Consider the following 21,804-nt stretch of genomic DNA (forward strand, 5'->3'; position numbering starts at 1 on the left):
TATAGAGACTCATCCCCTGGGGATTTGGGGTTGCTACCATGCCATGTGTCCCCATCATTGATGCCAAAGCCTTAGTACCATGGCAAAAAATGGGCTACGATGTCTTCCCCCATGGGGTGACCATGCTGTCTGGTCTAATGAAGACACACAGAGGCTGTTCACGATGACACTGTGGTGTAGGGTCCCAGTGCAGGGCGTGGGCTCCATGTGCTTCCTATTCCACAGGTAGCTCTTTCATCAGATGTTTCTAGCTATTGATTGTGCACCAAATAGTTGACACATGTAAGAGTAAAATCCTTTACTTCGTCCCCTTTCCTCTGTAGCTTAAGAATAAGAAGACCTGAAGTTGGAATGGCAGAGACCCGTAGTCTGTTGGAGAAGGAGATGGGCTCATCTCCATGAGGAGATTCCCCACACGTCCCAGCCATCTGCCAGGTTGACCCTGGGAAGGTCCTTTTTGTGTATGAATCCAGGTTCATTTGCCCAATGCACAACAAAGCCAATCCCTAACACATCAAAAATGCAGCAAGGAAAGGATTTAAGAGGCAGCCAAACAAAGAGACAAGAAGGCAAGCTGCATACATGCCTCCCCAAAGCGGAAGACTCAGGAATGCTTAAAGGCAAAGGATCAAGGATCTGGGTAGAAGGCAGAAGAGCTATGTGACTTCAGAATTAGATAATAAGTGGGGGAGGGTTGTACTCTTTTTTTTTTTTTTTTACCTACTTACATCATCAGTGGCATCCATAGTATGACTGAAGGGTTGAGTTTTAGGCTGTTCTGTGTCAAAAGTTCATCCGTTGGACTCAAGTGCATGCTCAAAGAGGTGGCCAGTGGTCCTGACCATCTCTGGCCCATTTCTTGGTGAAGCCTTGCGTCTCTGCAAAACAACTAAATCAACATTTTGTTATCACGGTGTCTAGGAATGTCATCTATGGAAACATGGCTGCAGGCTGTATTCTGAGAACAAGAGGATTAGGGTAAAAAGTTAGAGCTGCACTTAGGAGTCCCATTAACTCTGGTTATCTGTTTCACTTTTTTAGGCAGTTACCCAGTTGGTATGGGTGCATGCCAGTGCCCCAAAGCTGGACTTTTGACCCCAAACCAGTGCCAACACGTTTGGTGGTGACTTTCCCCATATCTTCTGTCTAATGACTTAACATTTTAAACTATATTTTTTCCCTTCTTTGGTTTTCTAGAAGGTAGTAAAGAAAATTGCACCTCACTTGCTTGGATTTGGTTATAGTGGTGAGGAGAAAAGGGAACAGAGGAGGGAGTGGTCTTTTTTTACCCCTCAAAATCTTTCTGCTTTGTTCTTGACTGTAGCATTTATGACCTTCTAAATGTCCTATATATTTCATTTGTTAATTTTGATTTTATACCAGTTTATTCCACTAGAATGTCTTCCAAGAAGACACAGTTTTTATCTTTTTATAGCTGCTATTTGTCCATCTAAACTTGTACCTAGTATCTAGAAGGTACTCAATAAGTATTTGTTGATTGAATTAATACTCCCTCTAGAAATAGCTATTCTAACCACCTCCAGAGTTCCTGAATTTGTTTCACATGTTGAAGGACAGAAGTTGAAGATATAGGACCAGAGGCTTTCAAAATCTAAATCAAAAGAATTGCCAGTCATTCAGACTGTGGACCTTCTAGACCAGTGTTCTGATGGGATGAATGTGATGGCAGGACATGGTTTTTCTCTTTGACATCTGCATCAAAACTTGGGTTTAATCATTCATTCAGTTAGATAGGATCCATCTTTTATTAGTCATTAGCTATAGGGATAAAAAATTTGTACAAGACATATGACTCCATACTCTCGTAAGTCTGCTCATCCTTAACTAGATCAACATTTTTTGGGGGGGAATCATTTATCTTTTCAGACTGTTCCAACTCTGTCAAGAAACATCCCTTAACTTTACTATTTACTTTTTTTTTATTTTTTTTTTTTACTTTTTTTTTTTACTATTTACTTTGTAATATAATTTTGTATCCAGAACCTTAAGAGAGTTTCTCAAGGAGGAGCCCACTGCCACATTGGCCTCTTCAGGCTTGGGCTGTGAGGTTGAGCTTCTGGTCAGCGCAGGTCTTGGTGTTGCACGTGATTTACTATGTCATGGTCATGTGTTCCTTTTAACTTGCAGAAAACTCTTCTTTTATTGATGACATGGGGTCAATGATCCTGGGTCAATATGAGTAAAAGACACAGTAGGGGTTTATATGATGGTAAAGGAAAATGGATAGAAAATTTCAGACTTGAAGTGTCTCTAAGTTTTTTCTGTTGCCTGCTCTCATCCCTTCTCTGATAATGGATCTAGTGGTGAGTGTACTCCTAGTACCTTATTAATTTCTTCTATGATCACATCCTAGAAAATGGAAGGAGATGTCAGATGTGACTTTCTGTGTCACAGCATATAGGAAAAGCATATAGCATAGGCATATGCTAAGCAACAGCATATATGAAAAGGATTAAAAGCGTTGGCCTATTATAAACTCTCAACTTTGAGATGAGGCTCTTGAGGGGGAGCGACAGTTATGTCCACAACAAGGCTGGTGATGATCTCTTCGCCCAAGTGGATGTGGCAACCCCTGGGGCCCTGTACTTGAGGAAACAGAGCCAAGAATCTACTCATCATGAGGACACTCAGAACTGTTTCATATGAGGAGCAGTTGATGGGGTGGAGGATGTTTATTATAAAGAAGACTCAGAAGAACCGTAAATGCTGTTTAAGAGCCTCCTTCAAGTGATGGAAAGGGAGCTTCCTTGCCTTCCATGTGGAGCCTCAGAGCTTGGAACGAGGATGCCTACTTAAAAGGACTTCCTATAGTAAAGAGTGTTCAAAGATGGCTGCCCGGGGAGTTTCCTGTTTCAGTGCCTGATTCCTTAGGCAGATTGCCAGTCCTGATTTGTAGCCACACAAATGTGTGTAGGGCATAGTAACCAGATCACTGACTAGGAGGAAGAGAAAGTAACAGCTCTGGTTTGGGATCATCTTCTGTGACCCTTCTTTCCCCAACTTACCTTCAGTGGGTTTTTATTTTTCAGCTCCCTTGAAAATATTTGTCCATACCTATTGACCCCAAAATTCAAATTTTAGAAATAAAAATATGGATATTTAATGATATGTGCACAAGAATATAAACAAAATTGTATTGCAGAAACATGGAAACAACCTGTATGATAATTAAGAGAGAATAGTGGGATAAATTCTGGTGTATCCATAATATGAACTATAATGCAGTTAGTATAGACAGTTAGATCTATGACTGCTGTGCCAGAGGAATGGGCAGAGGTAAGTGAGAAAAGCAAGAGAAACATGTATTGTGATCTCATTTTGTAAGAATAAATTATAAAAAAATCCCTCACATATGTAATCATATTGGCATATATTTGTATGAGTTTGGCAAAAGGGGTGGAAAGATAAGATGAAGTTGTTGATGGTGGTGGGAGAGTTTGGAGTAGGGTAGGTGGGGGCCCGAGGGACAGAGGGGCAGGAGTAAGGACAAAGGGAAGGAAAGTGAAAGGGGATGGTTTATCCATTCGTCTACTTGTCTTTCCATCTGTCTCTCTGTCTGCCCTCCTGTTATCTGTCATCCATCTGTCCATCTATCTATTCATCCATTATCCATCCATCTATCTACTATTATTTATCTACCAATCATCTTCATTGGCTATGCTTAGACATGTATTAATTTTGAAGACTAATAAAGAAGAAATAAAAATCCCCTTTTATTTTATTTTTTATGTTATTTCCATTTTTTTGCTCTGTGGTTCTTATATTATAAAAACTGTCTCAACCTTTCTACTAAGGACAATCCAGAGGTTTGTGATAGAAAACAATTAGGTTTAATCCTTTAAAGATGGTAACCTAAAAAAATTAAAAGAAATCTGGGGAATGTGTAAAAAGTAAATATTTTGAGTCAAAACTGAAATTCTAGATATCATGAATGATGAATGACTTGAAAATTATTTGTATTTTTTCCTTCATTCTTTGCTGTATAGATGGTGTTTATTTTCTCCTGGTGCTCCAGAAAAATGTTTCCCTACATCTGGGGAACACAGGGTTAGGTTAGGAGCAGCCAACTCAGTTAAGAAATTTGTTAGTTTCTGGTGGAGAAGTAGGGCATTGAATGGGAAGAGTTCTGACATCTGTGTGTGGGGGCGTATGTGTGTAATCGGTTTTTCTCTTCTGAGAGGCCAGAAAGATGCTTCTGTGTTTTCCTGTGATTTGGATGCTTTCTTTCAAATTATTTTTAAGAACTGTTTTCCATATTAGATTATACTTATTATGCATTCATATTTAATGCTGGTAGTTCTTTCTACATAAAGAATTTGTCTACATACAGAATAGCCCCAGGCATTATAGAGATGGCTGGGGATTTAACCCCTCCTTATTATGAAAGAGGATTGGGCAAGAATAGGATGCTGTTTCATATTTGCATTTGGATGGAGACTCGGAGTTGATCCCAAGTAGCCATAGTGAGATAAAGGCAAAACATGAGTGGGTATGTAAGATCCATAGAAATAATAATGCTAACTATCATATTTCTTTCATTTTAAGGTGTTCATTTTATATGCTATTTGAAATTTGAAATGCTTCTTACTACACTTGTGTGCATTTATTAGGTTAATATTGTTAAATCAATACTTTTTTTTTTTTATAATTAAGGGTGTCAGAAATCCTGTCAATTCCACTCAGCCGGTCCTTGAGTTCCAGATATTTAATGCAGTTAGAACATTCTAGAATCACGAACCTCAATCAGAACTTCAGTCAGCATCATGCTATCTTGATTCATACAAATCAGGAAGTTATAAAAATGTTTGTTTTCATAGTGACTGCCTCATAGATAATACTAAAATAATACTAAAAATATACAAAGTAGGATCTGTGCATGGCTAGACTCCACAATCACTAAAATTGTGATTTTAGTTCAAAGGCACCATCATTTTGGGAAAATTAGTCATGTGCAGTGACATTTTTCCACCTCACAGTCTGAAAAATATCTCACTAGGCCCAGACCTGAGTGGGCAATTTATCTGTCACAAGGGGGTGGGAAGAATCAGAAGGAAAAATGTTATTTGAATTTGAAGCTATGATCTGGAGAAAATGTGAGGTGGAAAGTTATGCTGACTAGGTTGCCTGTGTCCCGCATTTGCTTTGGGTGTCCTGTCAAGCTTTTTTTTTTTTTTTTTTTTTTTTAGTTTAATTGTCACTGTGGCTTTGTTTTCTTGAGCATAAGATCTGCTTCCTCCAGAAAAATCACTTTCTCCTGGTCCCTGCCCCCTCAGGCTAGACTGTAACTTCACGGCTGACTTTCCTGTGTGTGTTGGAGTCCATGGTCTTTTGCTGCTTTTCTCATGCCTTTTCTTTATGATGTTTCAGCTCATCCACCATACACCATGTGCTTTAGAGTGAAATTCTACCCACATGAACCCTTGAAGATAAAAGAAGAGCTCACAAGGTATTTTTCGTTTGTTTGTACGTTTAACATGCACCTTTAACCAGCCAGGGCCTCCCAAGTCCTCCAGGCTAGAGGTGCCTCCTGTCTAGAGTAGAACATCTCAACCAAGCAGACTCAGCTCAGAATTTTGGCTTGGAATGTTTCTCTTGCACTTAATTATCTTGGGATTTTTCAAATAGTTGTCATTGGGAGTGTAATTAACTGCACACAAAAAAGCAGTGGTTATAAGGAGGAGGTATTCTCTGAAAACATCTGACAGTGGGGTGCTAAAAATAAATAGAAGATGACTGTCTTTAGGATATGGGAAAATTCATAGCTAGTGTAGCACCTAGGGACAATCTTTTGGATCTGGAGTGTTCTGAAAGGGAAAAAGATCACTAGGTAGTGTGAACTGTTTGTTACCCCACATTCCTCTTGCTGAATGGCCAACTGTGGGCTGTTTTCCCTCAACTTGTAGACTCTTGTCAGACTGACTCTGAATTTTCCAATTCTCTGGTCTCCTCCCTTCTGATCTTTCTGGACTGGGGCCGTATTCAGTCCTCCTCCTGGGGTTTTGCTTTTGAGAACAGCACCAGCCAATTCAGCTGAGCGGGGTCCCAGGAAGGCCGACTTGGTGAATAGTGAAGAGGCAATGTGTGCTTAGTCCTTAATGGGATTCTGATTAGGTGACTATAAAGATCACTGTGCATGATCATCTTTTGAAATAATCAGCAGAGATCTGAATGCAGCAGAGATGCAAGGTGATGCATTGGATATTTTGCTTTCTCCTTATTCATGAGTTTCCAGTAAAGCTTTATCACTGTGGCACCAAGTGACCTTGTAAGGGAGCAGATGGTTCCATTCCCTATTATTAATTTGCACACAACCATTAGTGAGCTTTGTGCTTGAGGGTGGGGGTAGGTGAAAATGAGGGACACATAAATAATGGACATTATAAATGGTGGCTGGCATTTTGCAATCTGGCCTGCTTTTTAAAAATATTAAGGTAGAATTCATGTAACATAAACTAATTTCACCACTTCCAAGTGTATGATTCAGTGTTATTAAGTATGTTCACATTGTTGGGAACCATCATCCGTATCTCATTCCAAAACATTTTCTCATCACCAGAAAGGACTTCTGTATCCAGTAGCAGTCACCTCACTCTCCTTTTGCCCAGCCCCTGGCAACCACTCATCTGCTCATTTATGTTGCCTGTTCTGAACATTTCCTAAAGTGGAGTCATGTGATACGTGGCAGGGGCGGCATGAACTACCAAAAAAAAAAAAAAAAAAACAAAACAAAAAACAAAAACATTTGTCCTGCCCTCCGGGTGCCGACAATGTAATTGGAAAGATCAAATTCAATACTAATGTCAGGCATTATTTAGTCAGACGTTTTGTCATTTGTTTTCTTTATAATCTTGCCTAGAAGATAAAAATTGAATATGTGTCATGATACAAGTTAAGGATGGATCTTTTGTTGTTGAGAAGACTCCCGTTTGAAAGTAAAAGAATACGAAGTGTTAGTTAATAACGCCAGTTCAATTCTTCTCAGTTGAATTTGCTAACATTTCCCTGCATTTGACTGAATAGCTGAGGTATGAATGGTGGAAGATTGTGTACATTTTTATGTCTCCAAAGGAAATTAAGACAATGCTAAGACAGTGCTAAGACAATGCTTTCTTAGTCAATACTATCCTTAGAATTCTAAGCGAATCTAGAAACTGTGGAATGCCCCAGTACTTATGGTTTAAATCCTATCTTGAAAGAGTTTCATTTTTCTTTTGATAACTTGTTATTTTGTTGTAAGATTAAAGTTTAAGAAGAATTTGCTAACATGAGAATTTAGGATTACATTCATGACTATGCTTAGGGGTAAAGAAACATTGGGGAAAAGGCAGGTGGAGAAAAGGCAACAAATATTCATTAAAAAAAGGATATTTGAGATCCCTTTTTATCCTTCATTTATCTCTCCATTTACACAGTCCTCTTACAACCCTTTACATTTCTAGGGCTTTTGTAAATGCTGTATACAACTGAATGTGATCAAAGTATTTTTTTTTTTAAATAAGAACCATCATTAAGTTCATGTTAGATAGAAAAGCAGTATTGTTAATGGTGGCTAAGGATGTGTCTCCCAGATCCTTTTGTGCTTTTATTGCTTAACCTTTTCATACAGGAGTGATATTAAAAGGAGATACAATATTATTATGTTTTGGTGGCTATTATATTAAAAAAATGAGTATCTGAACCTGAAGCTATTTGTAAGTCTCAGTGGATTATGTTGAATGCAGAGTAATCCATGATTATCTCTAGAGATCACTGGTATTGAGCAAGGACCCCAGCTCGGATATGTAAAAGCAGATTTTCTTTTCTCTGGAAGTGTCCATCAAGCTTGATTTCAGAGTTATGAGAATACAAACCACTCGTTCATCAGTACGTAACTATTTGAAACTATTTTTCTCTACAAAACTCATCAAAGATAGAAAGGAATGCTTCTTGTTCAATGTGTAACATTTAACAAGTAGACAAGAAGCTTCATGGTATTTGCCCTGGAAGTTTACAGTCTTTAAAAAGTCCTTAAATATTTGATCATATTGTGTGACCTTGGTAGTCTGAATGGTCTATGGCTGAGGGTCTTGAAGTGAGGGCCCAGGCCAGCAGCCACAGTACCTGGGTACCTGACCCCTGGTCCAGACCTGGGATGGGACTCAGCAATCTGTATTTTCATGAGCCTTCCAGGTGTTTCTAGAGCATGTCAAAATTTGAGAACTACTCTGTGGCAGTTGATTTTCAAAAGTATCAGTTTCTTTTGGCAGACATTACAGTGCACACCTCAGTGAGTTTCATGTGTTCAGAGTTGTGCCACTGTTGCTGCCATCTAATCCCAAAACATTTTTTATCACTAGTACCCATCCAGTCATTCCCTGTTTTCCCCTCCCTGCAGCCATTAATTACTGTAAAGATTTCTCTATTCTGAGCATTTCGTACACATAGAATCATACAATATGTGGGTTTTCATGTCTGGCTTCTTCCCACCTAGCATAGTGTTTTCAAGGCTCATCCATCTCGTAGCAGGTGTCCATGCTTCATCCTTCTTTATGGCTGAATAATATTCCATTGTGTGGATATTCCACATTCTTTTTACCTTTTTTTATCCTTTCATCAGTTGATGAGTATTTGGATTTTTCTGTTTTTTAGCTATTATGAATAATGCTGCTATAAACCTTTGTGTACATGTTTTTGTTAGGACCCAGATTCTGATTTATTGGATTTGGGGCAGGGTTCACAGCTTGGTATTTTTTTGAAAAGCTCCCCTGGGTGTTCTAATGTACAGTCAGCACTGAGAACCACTGGTTTAGAACCTTGGTACTCAGTGTGTGGACCATGGGCCTGCAGTACAACTTCACCAGGGAGCTTATTAGAAATATGGACTCTGATGCTCCAGCCCCACCCAGATCTACTGAATCAGACTCCACATACTCTCAGGATCTCCGGGCAATTCATTGGCTCACTGAAGAGTGAGAGGCTATGACGTAGGGGGCGCTCAGGGTCCTTACCTACCTTGTGTCCTGCTGTTTCTCTGACAAAATGCGTACTGGACTCTGGGTAAGAAATTACTTAGGGACTGCCTTTATCCCCTGCAGATGATCCTGTACAAGGTCAGGGACAGAGTGTCATTTGAAGCTGTACAGTGTCCCCAGTGCCTAAGCACATTATACAGCATAAAGTGGGTGTGGGATAAAGATTCATCAAATGGAAACAGCAAAGAGCCTCTGAATACTTCGGTGTGTCCAGTGTGTGCTGTAGGTGATCCAGCCCCCAGAGCTGGGCAGCTCCGGTGTTCTGGGGCTGGCAGCACCTGTGTGATCTTAGCACGTTAATCGTGCCCTCTGAGTGAGCTTGTGTGCATGGCTCCTCATAGACCGAGTAAAGATCAGATCCTTTAGAGCATGGAAGCGATAACTGGAACCAGTTGACTGCTGCCCCACCTGGCTCCAAGAACCTAGAATTAAGAAGGAAAAAAAAAAAAAAAGATCGGTCTCTGAGAGTTAAAGGAAAATAAACAAAGAATATGCATACACGTGCAAAATCACTTTAGTCAGAAAATGTAGACCCCAGGCATGAGCGTTGAAGGGAAGAACCAATTTGGTGAAGAAATAGGAGTAAATTGAAAGAGGGCTTGATGAGCCTGGAGAACAAAAGGGATGGTAATAAGATGAGCCTGAGCCAGGGGTTGTAAACCCACCTCTCCCCGTTTCCCCTGGCTGAATAGAGCCTCGGCTTATATATTATTCGACAGTACAGTGTTTTCAAAAACAGTTTGTCACAATATTTAAAATTCAAAGGGATTTACTTCTAAATCCAGTCTCTTTGATTTTTCTGGAAAAGTGGGCTGTGCTTGGTCTACTTTTCTGCACTGCGTCACTGGTCCTGGGCTGACCCTTCCTGGGAGCCAGCGCTCTCCATTCTGCCCTCTGGACCCCCTTAAATCAGCTTGTTTTGCTCATTATCAGGTTTGCCTGGCTTGATGCGTCCCTGAGTTTGCCATCCCTGGAGGTGGGGACAGGGCACTAAACAGATGACAGCACTAGTTGTGAATAAATTGGCTTTCTGGCCTCATAACCAAGTCCTTTTGAGATTGATTAATGTGAATCTGTCTGCCCCTGAGACTAATTTCTGGATACTGATTGAGTCTATTTTCTAACACTCCATTTCACAAGTACCAGGGGTGGGGGTGGTTATCACCATGTGGCAGTTCCTTCTAGAAACAGTGGCTGCTGGGCCCTGTGGCTTTCCTCTGTCTTCCTATCTCTTTTAAAAGGGGCAAACCCCCTGCTTTGGAAGGTGCCAAGGTCACTTCAGATTTCCTGAATTGGAGGGCCCCCTCGTTTTCTCCTGCAGGCCCTCAGAGGGGCTGGGTGTGGCTCGGGTGGCCCAAAGTGGATGGAGCGTGAACAATGCTTCTACTTCTTCCAGGCCTCAGGCAAGACTTATGGTGACTCTTGCTCATTTTGTGTTGCAGGTATCTTTTGTACCTGCAAATTAAAAGAGATATTTTCCATGGTCGACTGCTCTGCTCCTTTTCAGATGCTGCCTACCTGGGTGCCTGTATCGTTCAAGGTAAGGTGGCCGCAGCTGCTCACCCCCTCTGAAGGGATGTGGGGTGCTGTATGTTCTGAGCTCTGAGTGCCAGGCATGGTGTCTGATGGGTATATTGAGGGGGAAAAGTCTGGCCAGGGAGGTAGATGTCAAACAGTTTGAAGTGAAATGTCAAAGCATTTATATATATAAATGTGTTTATATATATATATATATATATATATATATATATATATATATATATAAATTCTATTTATTCCTGACTATATTCCTATATGTATAGATGAATACATGTGCAGCATATTGAACGCTTCAGCTTTTCTAGCCATGGAGCATGATGAGGAAAGTGCCAGGCTCATGGCCCATCATACTCAGGTCGAATCTCACTTCCTGTCTACTGGCTATTTTACCACAGACAAATTATTTCAATTATTTAAGCATATATTAAATGGAGTGGCATACCTCTTTAACTTCTGTGTGAAGATTTCATGAAACTTATTTTCAGGGTTGAACGGGCCCCAGAGGGTGGGGCAGTGGGAAATAGTAAGCTCATGGGTGCTTGGCTTGGCTTCTGGATGTTTCTACCTATAAGAAAAAAAAAAAAAAACCACCTGCTGAGTGAAATAAGTCAATCGGAGAAGGACAAACATTATATGGTCTCATTCACTTGGGGAATGTAAAAAATAGTGAAAGGGAATAAAGGGGAAAGGAAAGAAGATTAAATGGGAAATATCAGCAAGGGTGACAGAACAACAGAGATTCCTAACTCTGGGAAACGAACAAGGGGTGGTGGAAAGGGAGGTGGGTGGGGGGATGGGGTGATTGAGTGACGGGCACTGAGGGGGGCACTTGACGGGATGAGCACGGGGTGTTATGCTATATGTTGGCAAATCGAACTCCAATAAAAAAATATACCAAAAAAAAAAAAAAAAAGAAAGAAAAAGAAAAAACCACCTGGAAAGCAGTCTCCTGGCCCAAGGTGGTGCATGGCCATGGGGGTGGGCCCCGAATCCAAGTGAAGAATGACTCAGGTATTCTGTTCCCCTGGGCCAGTTGGGAGGCAGCTGATAGCTAGTCTTGTTTGGAGGGACCTAGGTGATGTGGCCATTTGTGGTGTGAATGCTATGACATGTTTATGAGAGAAGGGGAGGAGGAGGGAGGGGAGATGGAGAGAAGAGAGGAGGGGAGGATGGGGAAAGGGGAGGGGGGACAAGGAAGGGGGATGGGAGAGGGGAGGAGGATGGGGAGCGGGAGGGGGATGAGATGGTGAGGGGAGATGGAGATGGTGAGGGGAGTAGAGGCAGGCGAGGGAGAAAGAGAAAGTTATCAAGTGAGCAGATCCTCTTTATAAAGACTCTGGAATAACATGGGATTTTCTGATGGGTGATAAGCAGATCACGATGATCGTCTGCCTTTTCAATGCCAAGCTTCATTCACAGCTTGAGAAAGACACCCATCGTTCGCCTGGGTTTCACTGTCACTCACCACTGTCCCCGTGGGGTGCTCTGTGCTGTGAAATAGTTCCTTGGGCCCTGTTTATGGGTGTGTGTGCTTTCTGAGAATTCTGAAGAGTGTATCTGTGTTGCCTTCCCCTTCCCCTGGGATCCATCTAGTGAGCTGCACAGCAGATTTTGGCAGAGGTGTTAAAACCCTTGGAGATACTCAAGTTTAAAGTCAGAACCACAGTGGTCCGGTGATGGGAAATGGTCCTTCCGTCTTCCCCGAGACGGAGTGTGGAGCATGTGCTTCCCCAAACTACCTCTCTTACGGCAGGGCTTAGGGATGTTATAACCCATAGTCCCCCCTCCTTCCCTGTGAGGTTGCAAATTCCTGGTTAGGGTGCAGTGTCCTCTATAAGGGAAAAGCAGATCAATACTAATCCAAGCACCAGACCAGCACATGAGCATTTCAGAACTCATTTAGGCATTAGTGAATCATGGTCAAGTCTCCAAGGACAGACCGGCTCGATATGGATCTGTAACGGGAAACTCGCCATCCTGTTTTATGTTTGAAATAAAGTCACAAGGTCTCCGTCCAGACAGTCAGGGCCCTTGGCGCTATTAACCCTGATCATGCACTGATGCTGTGGAGACAGTAGAGCTGGAAATGGACCGGCAGATCTGGGAAGGGACCATTCAGCGCTAAGATACAGCAGCCTCCATGGGCCATCCGTAGCAAATTGAGTAAAAGCTGGATTCTTGATGTTCTCTGGTGCTTGAGGTGATCTTTCAGCGGCCCTAGAGATAAAGATCTGCTTTGGTGCACCTGATATGCTTACAGAGAGAGGGAGGGAATTATTAGAAAGTGGGAGGCCATATGACAGTTCATTGGCTTCTCATTTGCCAACCACCTCTGAAGGAGTGGGTTTGAAGCTTCAGAATATTCTCAGTGCACGAAAAACAGGCAGCACCCAGAGTGTTGCTACATGTACGTCCTGAACACAGTGAGCGTATTCAATGCATGCAGTGCATTTTCTTTCATAATACAAATGGTAACACAGATACACAAAATCCTAGGTATCTGTTTATATCTTTTTCTTGGTAAAATTGGTATCTTTCCTGTTCCTTCTACAGAACAGCAACATGGTGGGATTGTCACTCTTCTCTCTTCTGTCTCTTGCATTGCAGATATTCAGAACTCAGTTTGATCTCAATTCATATCACTTCTGAGAAGTCTTCCTGGCCTACTCAAGTAGCATGTCTCCTGCACCTCATTCTGTCTCATACCTGTTTTGTTGCCTTTTAAGCACTTATACTGGAAATTACATTATTGAGTTGTTTTGTGACTTCTTATGCATTCCCTCTATGTAGAATCTAAATTCCATGGAAGTAGAGCTCTGGGGGCATTTTTCACCATAATATCCCTGTGTCTGGCATGTAGTAAGTTCTCTAGTAATGATGTTAAGTGAACCAGGGCACTTGCCTAAATTGCACCACTGTGTGCTTTATTTCTCTGCTTGGGAAAGAGTGATTGATTCCCTACCCTCATGTATTTATTTGCTCATGTTCTCTGAATGTTTACTGAGCAGCTGGTATGTGGCAGGCACTGGATTCCAAAGTCCCTGGTTGGGAGGGAGGAGGGGGAAGGACAGACAGTAAGCAGGCAGGTGTAACATGTGTGTTAATGGCTCAATAGAGGGACACCCAAGTGCCTGCTTTGACTTCAGGAGGGCTCCAGACCCAGTGAGGGGGATCAGGGAAGGCTGTTGGGGGAGTGGCCCCTGGAACATCCTGTCTCTCATGTTCTTTTGGAATGAGTCCTCTCCAAACCAGGGGAAATGCATTGCAGAGCTTGCCCTTTATACTTATCATCACCTGATAGCACTCACCCTTTTGCTTCAACTCTTTGGATTTTTCTGACAGTTAAATTCCCTTAGAAACCCACCAGGGCCCGTTTCAGATTGCAAGCCATCTGATGTACATTTTGTCACAACTTGACCCTCGCTTACCCAATTCCTCTTGATAGGGAAGACAAAGTCTGAATGTTTAAAAGTCCTGAATCATTTGTGAACTGCCTTTGCTTCAGGTGAAGTCAGGCAAAGACCAGCTTTAAGGGACAACCAAGCAGGGCACGTGATGCGAGAGCATTGACATTTACCTTGCTAGCAACCTAAGTGCAGGTTCCATAGCATTTCTTCTCTTAGTTTTCTGGCATTTTCCAAGCTCTTCATTTGCAGTGTTTAGCAGTACAAGTTCATTTTATCTCATTTCCCTGGATAGGGACCCACCACCCCACCCCTGGCACCAATGTCCTCCCTTACCAACCACCATGCAAGCTGACATTTGCATTGAAACTGACCTAGTTTTGTATTGGTGGTCCATTCTCTATGGAAAATGGAAGCATTGAGTTATACCACCTCCTAAATTTCTAGGTCCATAGCCAGCTCACAGGGTGATACATATGTATGGATGTGGTATAGGTCTATTATGTGTGTATCTTTTGAAACTCAGGTTAGGTTAATCATTAGTGGATGGCTCATTCTCTTCACTAGTCCCTCTGGGTCCATCAGTTGATTGATTGATTGATTTTCCTTTTTATTTTTATTTTTTTATTTTTTTAAAGTAGTGGTTTTAATACAGATTTGCAGAGACTTTGCCAAATTAGACTTTTCAAACATTTCTTCTCCAAAGTTCTGCCTCTGAAATTCTTTTTTTATTTTTTTTTATTTATTTTTTAAAATAAATTTATTTTTTATTGGTGTTCAATTTACCAACATACAGAATAACACCCAGTGCTCATCCTGTCAAGTGCCCCCCTCAGTGCCGTTCACCCATTCACCCCCACCCCCCGCCCTCCTCCCCTTCCACCACCCCTAGTTCGTTTCCCAGAGTTAGGAGCCTTTTTTTTTTTTTATAGAATCTTTTTTTTTAATTAATTATTTATTTATGATAGTCAGAGAGAGAGAGAGAGAGAGAGAGAGAGAGAGAGGCAGAGACACAGGCAGAGGGAGAAGCAGGCTCCATGCACTAGGGTCTCCAGGATCGCGCCCTGGGCCAAAGGCAGGCGCCAAACCGCTGCGCCACCCAGGGATCCCGAGTTAGGAGCCTTTATGTTCTGTCTCCCTTTCTGATATTTCCCACACATTTCTTCTCCCTTCCCTTATATTCCCTTTCACTATTATTTATATTCCCCAAATGAATGAGAAGATTTGTCCTTCTCCGATTGACTTACTTCACTCAGCATAATACCCTCCAGTTCCATCCACGTTGAAGCAAATGGTGGGTATTTGTCGTTTCTAATGGCTGAGGAATATTCCATTGTATACATAAACCACATCTTCTTTATCCATTCATCTTTCGATGGACACCGAGGCTCCTTCCACAGTTTGGCTATTGTGGACATGGCTGCTAGAAACATCGGGGTGCAGATGTCCCGGCGTTTCATTGCATCTGTATCTTTGGGGTAAATCCCCAACAGTGCAATTGCTGGGTCGTAGGGCAGGTCTATTTTTAACTCTTTGAGGAACCTCCACACAGTTTTCCAGAGTGGCTGCACCAGTTCACATTCCCACCAAGAGTGTAAGAGGGTTCCCTTTTCTCCGCATCCTCTCCAAAATTTGTTGTTTCCTGCCTTGTTAATTTTCCCCATTCTCACTGGTGTGAGGTGGTATCTCATTGTGGTTTTGATTTGTATTTCCCTGATGGCAAGTGATGCAGAGCATTTTCTCATGTGCATGTTGGCCATGTCTGTGTCTTCCTCTGAGATTTCTGTTCATGTCTTTTGCCCATTTCATGATTGGATTGTTTGTTTCTTCGGTGTTGAGTTTAATAAGTTCTTTATAGATCTTGGAAACTAGCCCTTTATCTGATACGTCATTTGCAAATATCTTCTCCCATTCTGTAGGTTGTCTTTGAGTTCTGTTGACTGTATCCTTTGCTGTGCAAAAGCTTCTTATCTTGATGAAGTCCCAATAGTTCATTTTTGCTTTTGTTTCTTTTGCCTTCGTGGATGTATCTTGCAAGAAGTTACTGTGGCCAAGTTCAAAAAGGGTGTTGCCTGTGTTCTCCTCTAGGATTTTGATGGAATCTTGTCTCACATTTAGATCTTTCATCTATTTTGAGTTTATCTTTGTGTATGGTGCAAGAGAGTGGTCTAGTTTCATTCTTCTGCATGTGGATGTCCAATTTTCCCAGCACCATTTATTGAAGAGACTGTCTTCCTTCCAGTGGATCGTCTTTCCTCCTTTATCGAATATTAGTTGACCATAAAGTTCAGGGTCCACTTCTGGGTTCTCTATTCTGTTCCATTGATCTATGTGTCTGTTTTTGTGCCAGTACCACACTCAGTGTCTTGATGACCACAGCTTTGTAGTACAACCTGAAATCTGGCATTGTGATGCCCCCAGATATGGTTTTCTTTTTTAAAATTCTCCTGGCTATTCGGGGTCTTTTCTGATTCCACACAAATCTTAAAATAATTTGTTCTAACTCTCTGAAGAAAGTCCATGGTATTTTGATAGGGATTGCATTAAACGTGTAAATTGCCCTGGGTAACATTGACATTTTCACAATATTAATTCTTCCAATCCATGAGCATGGAATATTGTTCCATCTCTTTGTGTCTTCCTCAATTTCTTTCAGAAGTGTTCTGTAGTTTTTAGGGTATAGATCCTTTACCTCTTTGGTTAGGTTTATTCCTAGGTATCTTATGCTTTTGGGTGCAATTGTAAATGGGATTGACTCCTTAATTTCTCTTTCTTCAGTCTCATTGTTAGTGTATAGAAATGCCATTGATTTCTGGGCATTGATTTTGTATCCTGCCACGCTACCAAATTGCTGTATGAGTTCTAGCAATCTTGGGGTGGGGGCTTTTGGGTTTTCTATGTAGAGTATCATGTCATCGGCGAAGAGGGAGAGTTTGACTTCTTCTTTGCCAATTTGAATGCCTTTAATGTCTTTTTGTTGCCTGATTGCTGAGGCTAGGACTTCCAATACTATGTTGAATAGCAGTGGTGAGAGTGGACATCCCTGTCTTGTTCCTGATCTTAGGGGAAAGGCTCCCAGTGCTTCCCCATTGAGAATGATATTTGCTGTGGGCTTTTCACAGATGGCTTTTAAGATGTTGAGGAATGTTCTCTCTACCCCTACACTCTGAAGAGTTTTGATCAGGAATGGATGCTGTATTTTGTCAAATGCTTTCTCTGCATCTAATGAGAGGATCATATGGTTCTTGGTTATTCTCTTGCTGATATGATGAATCACATTGATTGTTTTACGAGTGTTGAACCAGCCTTGTGTCCTGGGGATAAATCCTACTTGGTCATGGTGAATAATTTTCTTAATGTATTGTTGGATCCTGTTGGCTAGTATCTTGTTGAGAATTTTTGCATCCATGTTCATCAGGGATATTGGTCTGTAGTTCTCCTTTTTGGTGGGGTCTTTGTCGGGTTTTGGAATTAAGGTGATGCTGGCCTCATAGAACGAATTTGTAAGTACTCCATCTCTTTCTATCTTTCCAAACAGCTTTAGTAGAATAGGTATGGTTTCTTCTTTAAGCGTTTGATAGAATTCCCCTGGGAAGCCATCTGGCCCTGGACTCTTGTGTCTTGGGAGGTTTTTGATGACTGCTTCAATTTCCTCCCTGGTTATTGGCCTGTTCAGGTTTTCTATTTCTTCCTGTTCCAGTTTTGGTAGTTTGTGGCTTTCCAGGAATGCGTCCATTTCTTCTAGATTGCCTAATTTATTGGCGTAGAGCTGTTCATAATATGTTTTTAAAATCGTTTGTATTTCCTTGGTGTTGGTAGTGATCTCTCCTTTCTCATTCATGATTTTATTGAGTCTTCCCTCTCTTCTTTTTAATAAGGCTGGCTAATGGTTTATCTATCTTATTAATTCTTTCAAAGAACCAACTCCTGGTTTTGTTGATCTGTTCCACAGTTCTTCTGGTCTCAATTTCGTTGAGCTCTGCTCGAATCTTTATTAACCCTCTTCTTCTGCTGGGTGTAGGATCTATTTGCTGTTTTTTTTTTCTAGCTCCTTTATGTGTAAGGTTAGCTTTTGTATTTGAGTTCTTTCCAGTTTTTGAATGGATGCTTGTATTGCGATGTTTTTCCCCCTCAGGACTGCTTTTGCTGCATCCCAAAGATTTTGAACGGTTGTATCATCATTCTCATTAGTTTCCATGAAACTTTTTAGTTCTTCCTTAATTTCCTGGTTGACCCTTTCATCTTTTAGCAGGATGGTCTTTAACCTCCATGTGTTTGAGGTCCTTCCAAACTTCTTCTTGTGATTTAGTTCTAATTTCAAGGCATTATGGTCTGAGAATATGCAGGGGACGATCCCAATCTTTTGGTATCGGTTCAGACCCGATTTGTGACCCAGTATGTGGTCTATTCTGGAGAAAGTTCCATGTGTACTTGAGAAGGTTGTGTATTCAGTTGAGTTTGGATGTTAAGTTCTGTAGATATCTGTGAAATCCATCTGGTCCAGTGTATCATTTAAAGCTCTCGTTTCTTTGGAGACGTTGTGCTTAGAAGACCTGTCGAGGGTAGAAAGAGCTAGATTGAAGTCACCAAGTATAATTGTATTATTATCTAAGTATTTCTTCACTTTGGTTATTAATTGATTTATATATTTGGCAGCTCCCACATTCAGGGCATATATATTGAGGATTGTTAAGTCCTCTTGTTGGATAGATCCTTTAAGTATGAGATAGTGTCCCTCTTCATCTCTCACTTCAGTCTTTGGGGTAAATTTTAGTTTATCTGATATAAGGATGGCTACCCCTGCTTTCTTTTGAGAACCATTTGAATGGTAAATGGTTCTCCAACCTTTTATTTTCAGGCTGTAGGTGTCCTTCTGTCTAAAATGAGTCTCTTGTAGACAGCAAATAGATGGGTCCTGCTTTTTTATCCAGTCTGAAACCCTGCGCCTTTTGATGGGGTCATGAAGCCCGTTCACATTTAGAGTTACTATTGAAAGGTATGAGTTTAGTGTCATCATGATTATCTATTTAGTCCTTGTTTTTGTGGATTGTTCCACTGAACTTCTTCTTAAAGGGGAATTTTAAGAGTCCCCCTTAAAATTTCTTGCAGAGCTGGTTTGGAGGTCACATATTCTTTCAGTTCCTGCCTGTCTTGGAAGCTCTTTATCTCTCCTTCCATTTGAATGAGAGCCTTGCTGGATAAAGTATTCTTGGTTGCATGTTCTTCTCATTTAGGACCCTGAATATATCCTGCCAGCCCTTTCTGGCCTGCCAGGTCTCTGTGGAGAGGTCTGCTGTTACCCTAAGACTCCTCCCCATAAAAGTCAGGGATTTCTTGTCTCTTGCTGCTTTAAGGATCTTCTCTTTATCTTTGGAATTTGCAAGCTTAACTGTTAAATGTCGAGGTGTTGAACGGTTTTTATTGATTTTAGGGGGGGATCTTTCTATTTCCTGGATCTGAATGCCTGTTTCCCTTCCCAGATTAGGAAAGTTTTCAGCTATGATTTGTTCAAATACGTATTCTGGCCCTCTGGCCCTTTCGGCGCCCCCGGGAACCCCAATTAAATGTAGGTTTTTCTTCCTCAGGCTGTCGTTTATTTCCCTTAATCTATCTTCATGGTCTTTTAATTGTTTGCCTCTTTTTTCCTCATTTTCCCTCTTTTCCATCAACTTGTCTTCTGTGTCACTCACTCGTTCTTCTACCTTGTTAACCCTCGTCGTTATGACTTCTAGTTTGGATTGCATCTCATTCAATTGATTTTTAATTTCTGCCTCATTGGATCTAAATTCTGCAGTCATGAAGTCTCGTGAGTCCTTAATGCTTTTTTCTAGAGCCACCAGTAGCTGTATAATAGTGCTTCTGAATTGGCTTTCTGACATTGAATTGTAATCCAGATTTTGTAACTCTGTGGGAGAGAGGACTGTTTCTGATTCTTTCTTTTGAGGTGAGGTTTTCCTTCTAGTCATTTTGCTCAGTGCAGAGTGGCCAAAAACAAGTTTTATTGGGAAAAGGAGAAAAAGAGAGGAGAGAAAGAAGGAAAGAAAAGAGAAAAAGAAAAAAGAAAAAAGGAAGAAAAAAAGAAGAAAAAGAGAAAGAAAAAGAAAGGGAAAAAAAGGGGGTGGGGGAAGCAAACAAATCAAAAAGCAAAAAACAAAAAACAAAAACAAAACAAAACAAAAAAACCACGGGGGAGTATCTTCTGATTCTGTAGACTTTAAGTCCCTTGACTTCCCCTGCAACTGGTCCGTCCAGCTGGTCTTCTGGGGGAGGGGCCTGCTGTGCTGATTTTCAGGTGTTAGCACTTGGGGGAGCTGCTCTGCCCCTGCCTGGTGCAGGGCTCAGTGGGGGTTGTTTACCGTGAGGCCCCAGGAGGAACAGCCCCAGTGGCAGAGGCCAGCTCTGGAGCCCTAGAGTGAGCTCCCGCAGTAACTACAGAGCTCTCCGTCTGCAGGGCCTGGAGGCTCCGGGGCGGGGCAGGAGCGTCCTCGCTGTCCTGGGCCCTCCCGGCCTCTGCCTGTCCCGGGGGAGGCCGGATCCTGGGCTGTGTCCCGGCGCCCTGTGCTCCGGGGCCTGCGCTGTTGGATTCGCGCTCCCGCCCCGCAGCCCCCTCCGCGGAGCCGCCGCCCGAGCCCCTCCGGGCTGCTCCGGCCCCGCCGTGCCCGCTGCAGCCCTTAGGGAGCTCGGGGCACTCTCCGGGCCGCAGGTGTCTGTTAGTGTCCCCGGGAGCCCGAGGGCATCCCCGCCCTCCTGGGTCCTGCTCCAACTCTCTGCGGGCCCCTTTCCGCCCGGGAAGGTTGGTGCAGCTCCTGCTCCTCCGGGACGGGGCTCTCCTGTCCTGGGGACACTCGCCCCGGCCTCAGCCCGGCTCCTCGCGGGGCCCCTCCCCCTCGGAGGCCTTTTGTTTCTTTATTTCTCTTTCCCCGTCTTCCTACCCTGATAGAAGCGCGAACTCTTCTCACTGTAGCATTCCAGCTGTTCTCTCCTTAAATCTCAGGCCGAATTCGTAGATTTTCAGGATGATTTGAAGGTTATCTAGGTCATTTGGTGGGGACAGGCGATTTGGGGATCCTACTCTTCCCCCATCTTGCCCCTCCTCCTCTGATTTTTCTTTTTATTATTCTCCGTTTCCATTCCTTAAGACAACAATGGGGTTCATATAGATCTTTGACTTTCCATTCAACCTTATAAATGATAACATTGTTTTGTATGTATACACTTTTAAGTTTCATGTATTAAGTGGGGCTGTAAAACGTATTTTAATCCTTTTATGCTCAAAACATGGCTTTGGGGATCTATTCAGGTTTTTGAGTGTCCATAAATTGCTTTTAATTGCTACAGAGTATCTGGTAGGGTACATTGCTCATGTTTTATTTATTGCTCCTATCAACAATGAACACCCAAGTTGCCTTCCTATCCTTTCTTGTACTTAGAGTTTTTCTAGAATGTATGCCCAGCAGTGGGATTGTTTGACTAAATATTCCCAGCTTGCTCTTTAGAAGAGCTACGTGCATCAAGGATCATCCAGAAGTGTGCAAGTATTTTCATTTCCTTATATCTCTGCCAACATATAGAATCATCCACTTCTACACATTTTGCCAATTTTTTAGGTGTGGAGTGATTTTGATTTCCATAGTTCTGATTACTGATGAGTTTGAACATTTGTCTATATTGGCTGTTTATATTCTTTGACCATTTTCCCATTGGTCCTCCTGCCCATTTTCTTATTGATTGGTAGGGATTTCTTCTTTATTCTACATATTAGCCCTTGTCTGTTTCGGACTTTGTAAATATATTCTTTCAATTTGTTGTCTGTTATTTTGACTGTGACT

General features: G+C 41.9%; 1 protein-coding gene across 3 annotated transcripts in view; it reads left to right on the forward strand.

Moving 5' to 3' along the window:
- FRMD3 (FERM domain containing 3) overlaps positions 1-21,804 on the forward strand; it is a 301,558-nt gene that overhangs the window by 173,053 nt on the left and 106,701 nt on the right. For all 3 annotated transcript variants that reach the window (XM_055311651.1, XM_055311650.1, XM_055311652.1), the window contains 2 exons: positions 5,389-5,467; positions 10,475-10,572. In XM_055311651.1, the coding sequence (XP_055167626.1) occupies positions 5,389-5,467; positions 10,475-10,572 (177 nt within the window). The remainder of the gene's footprint in view (positions 1-5,388; positions 5,468-10,474; positions 10,573-21,804) is intronic.

Source organism: Nyctereutes procyonoides, unplaced genomic scaffold (genome assembly GCF_905146905.1).
Source record: "Nyctereutes procyonoides isolate TBG_1078 unplaced genomic scaffold, NYPRO_anot_genome, whole genome shotgun sequence".
Taxonomy (NCBI): Eukaryota; Metazoa; Chordata; class Mammalia; order Carnivora; family Canidae; genus Nyctereutes; species Nyctereutes procyonoides.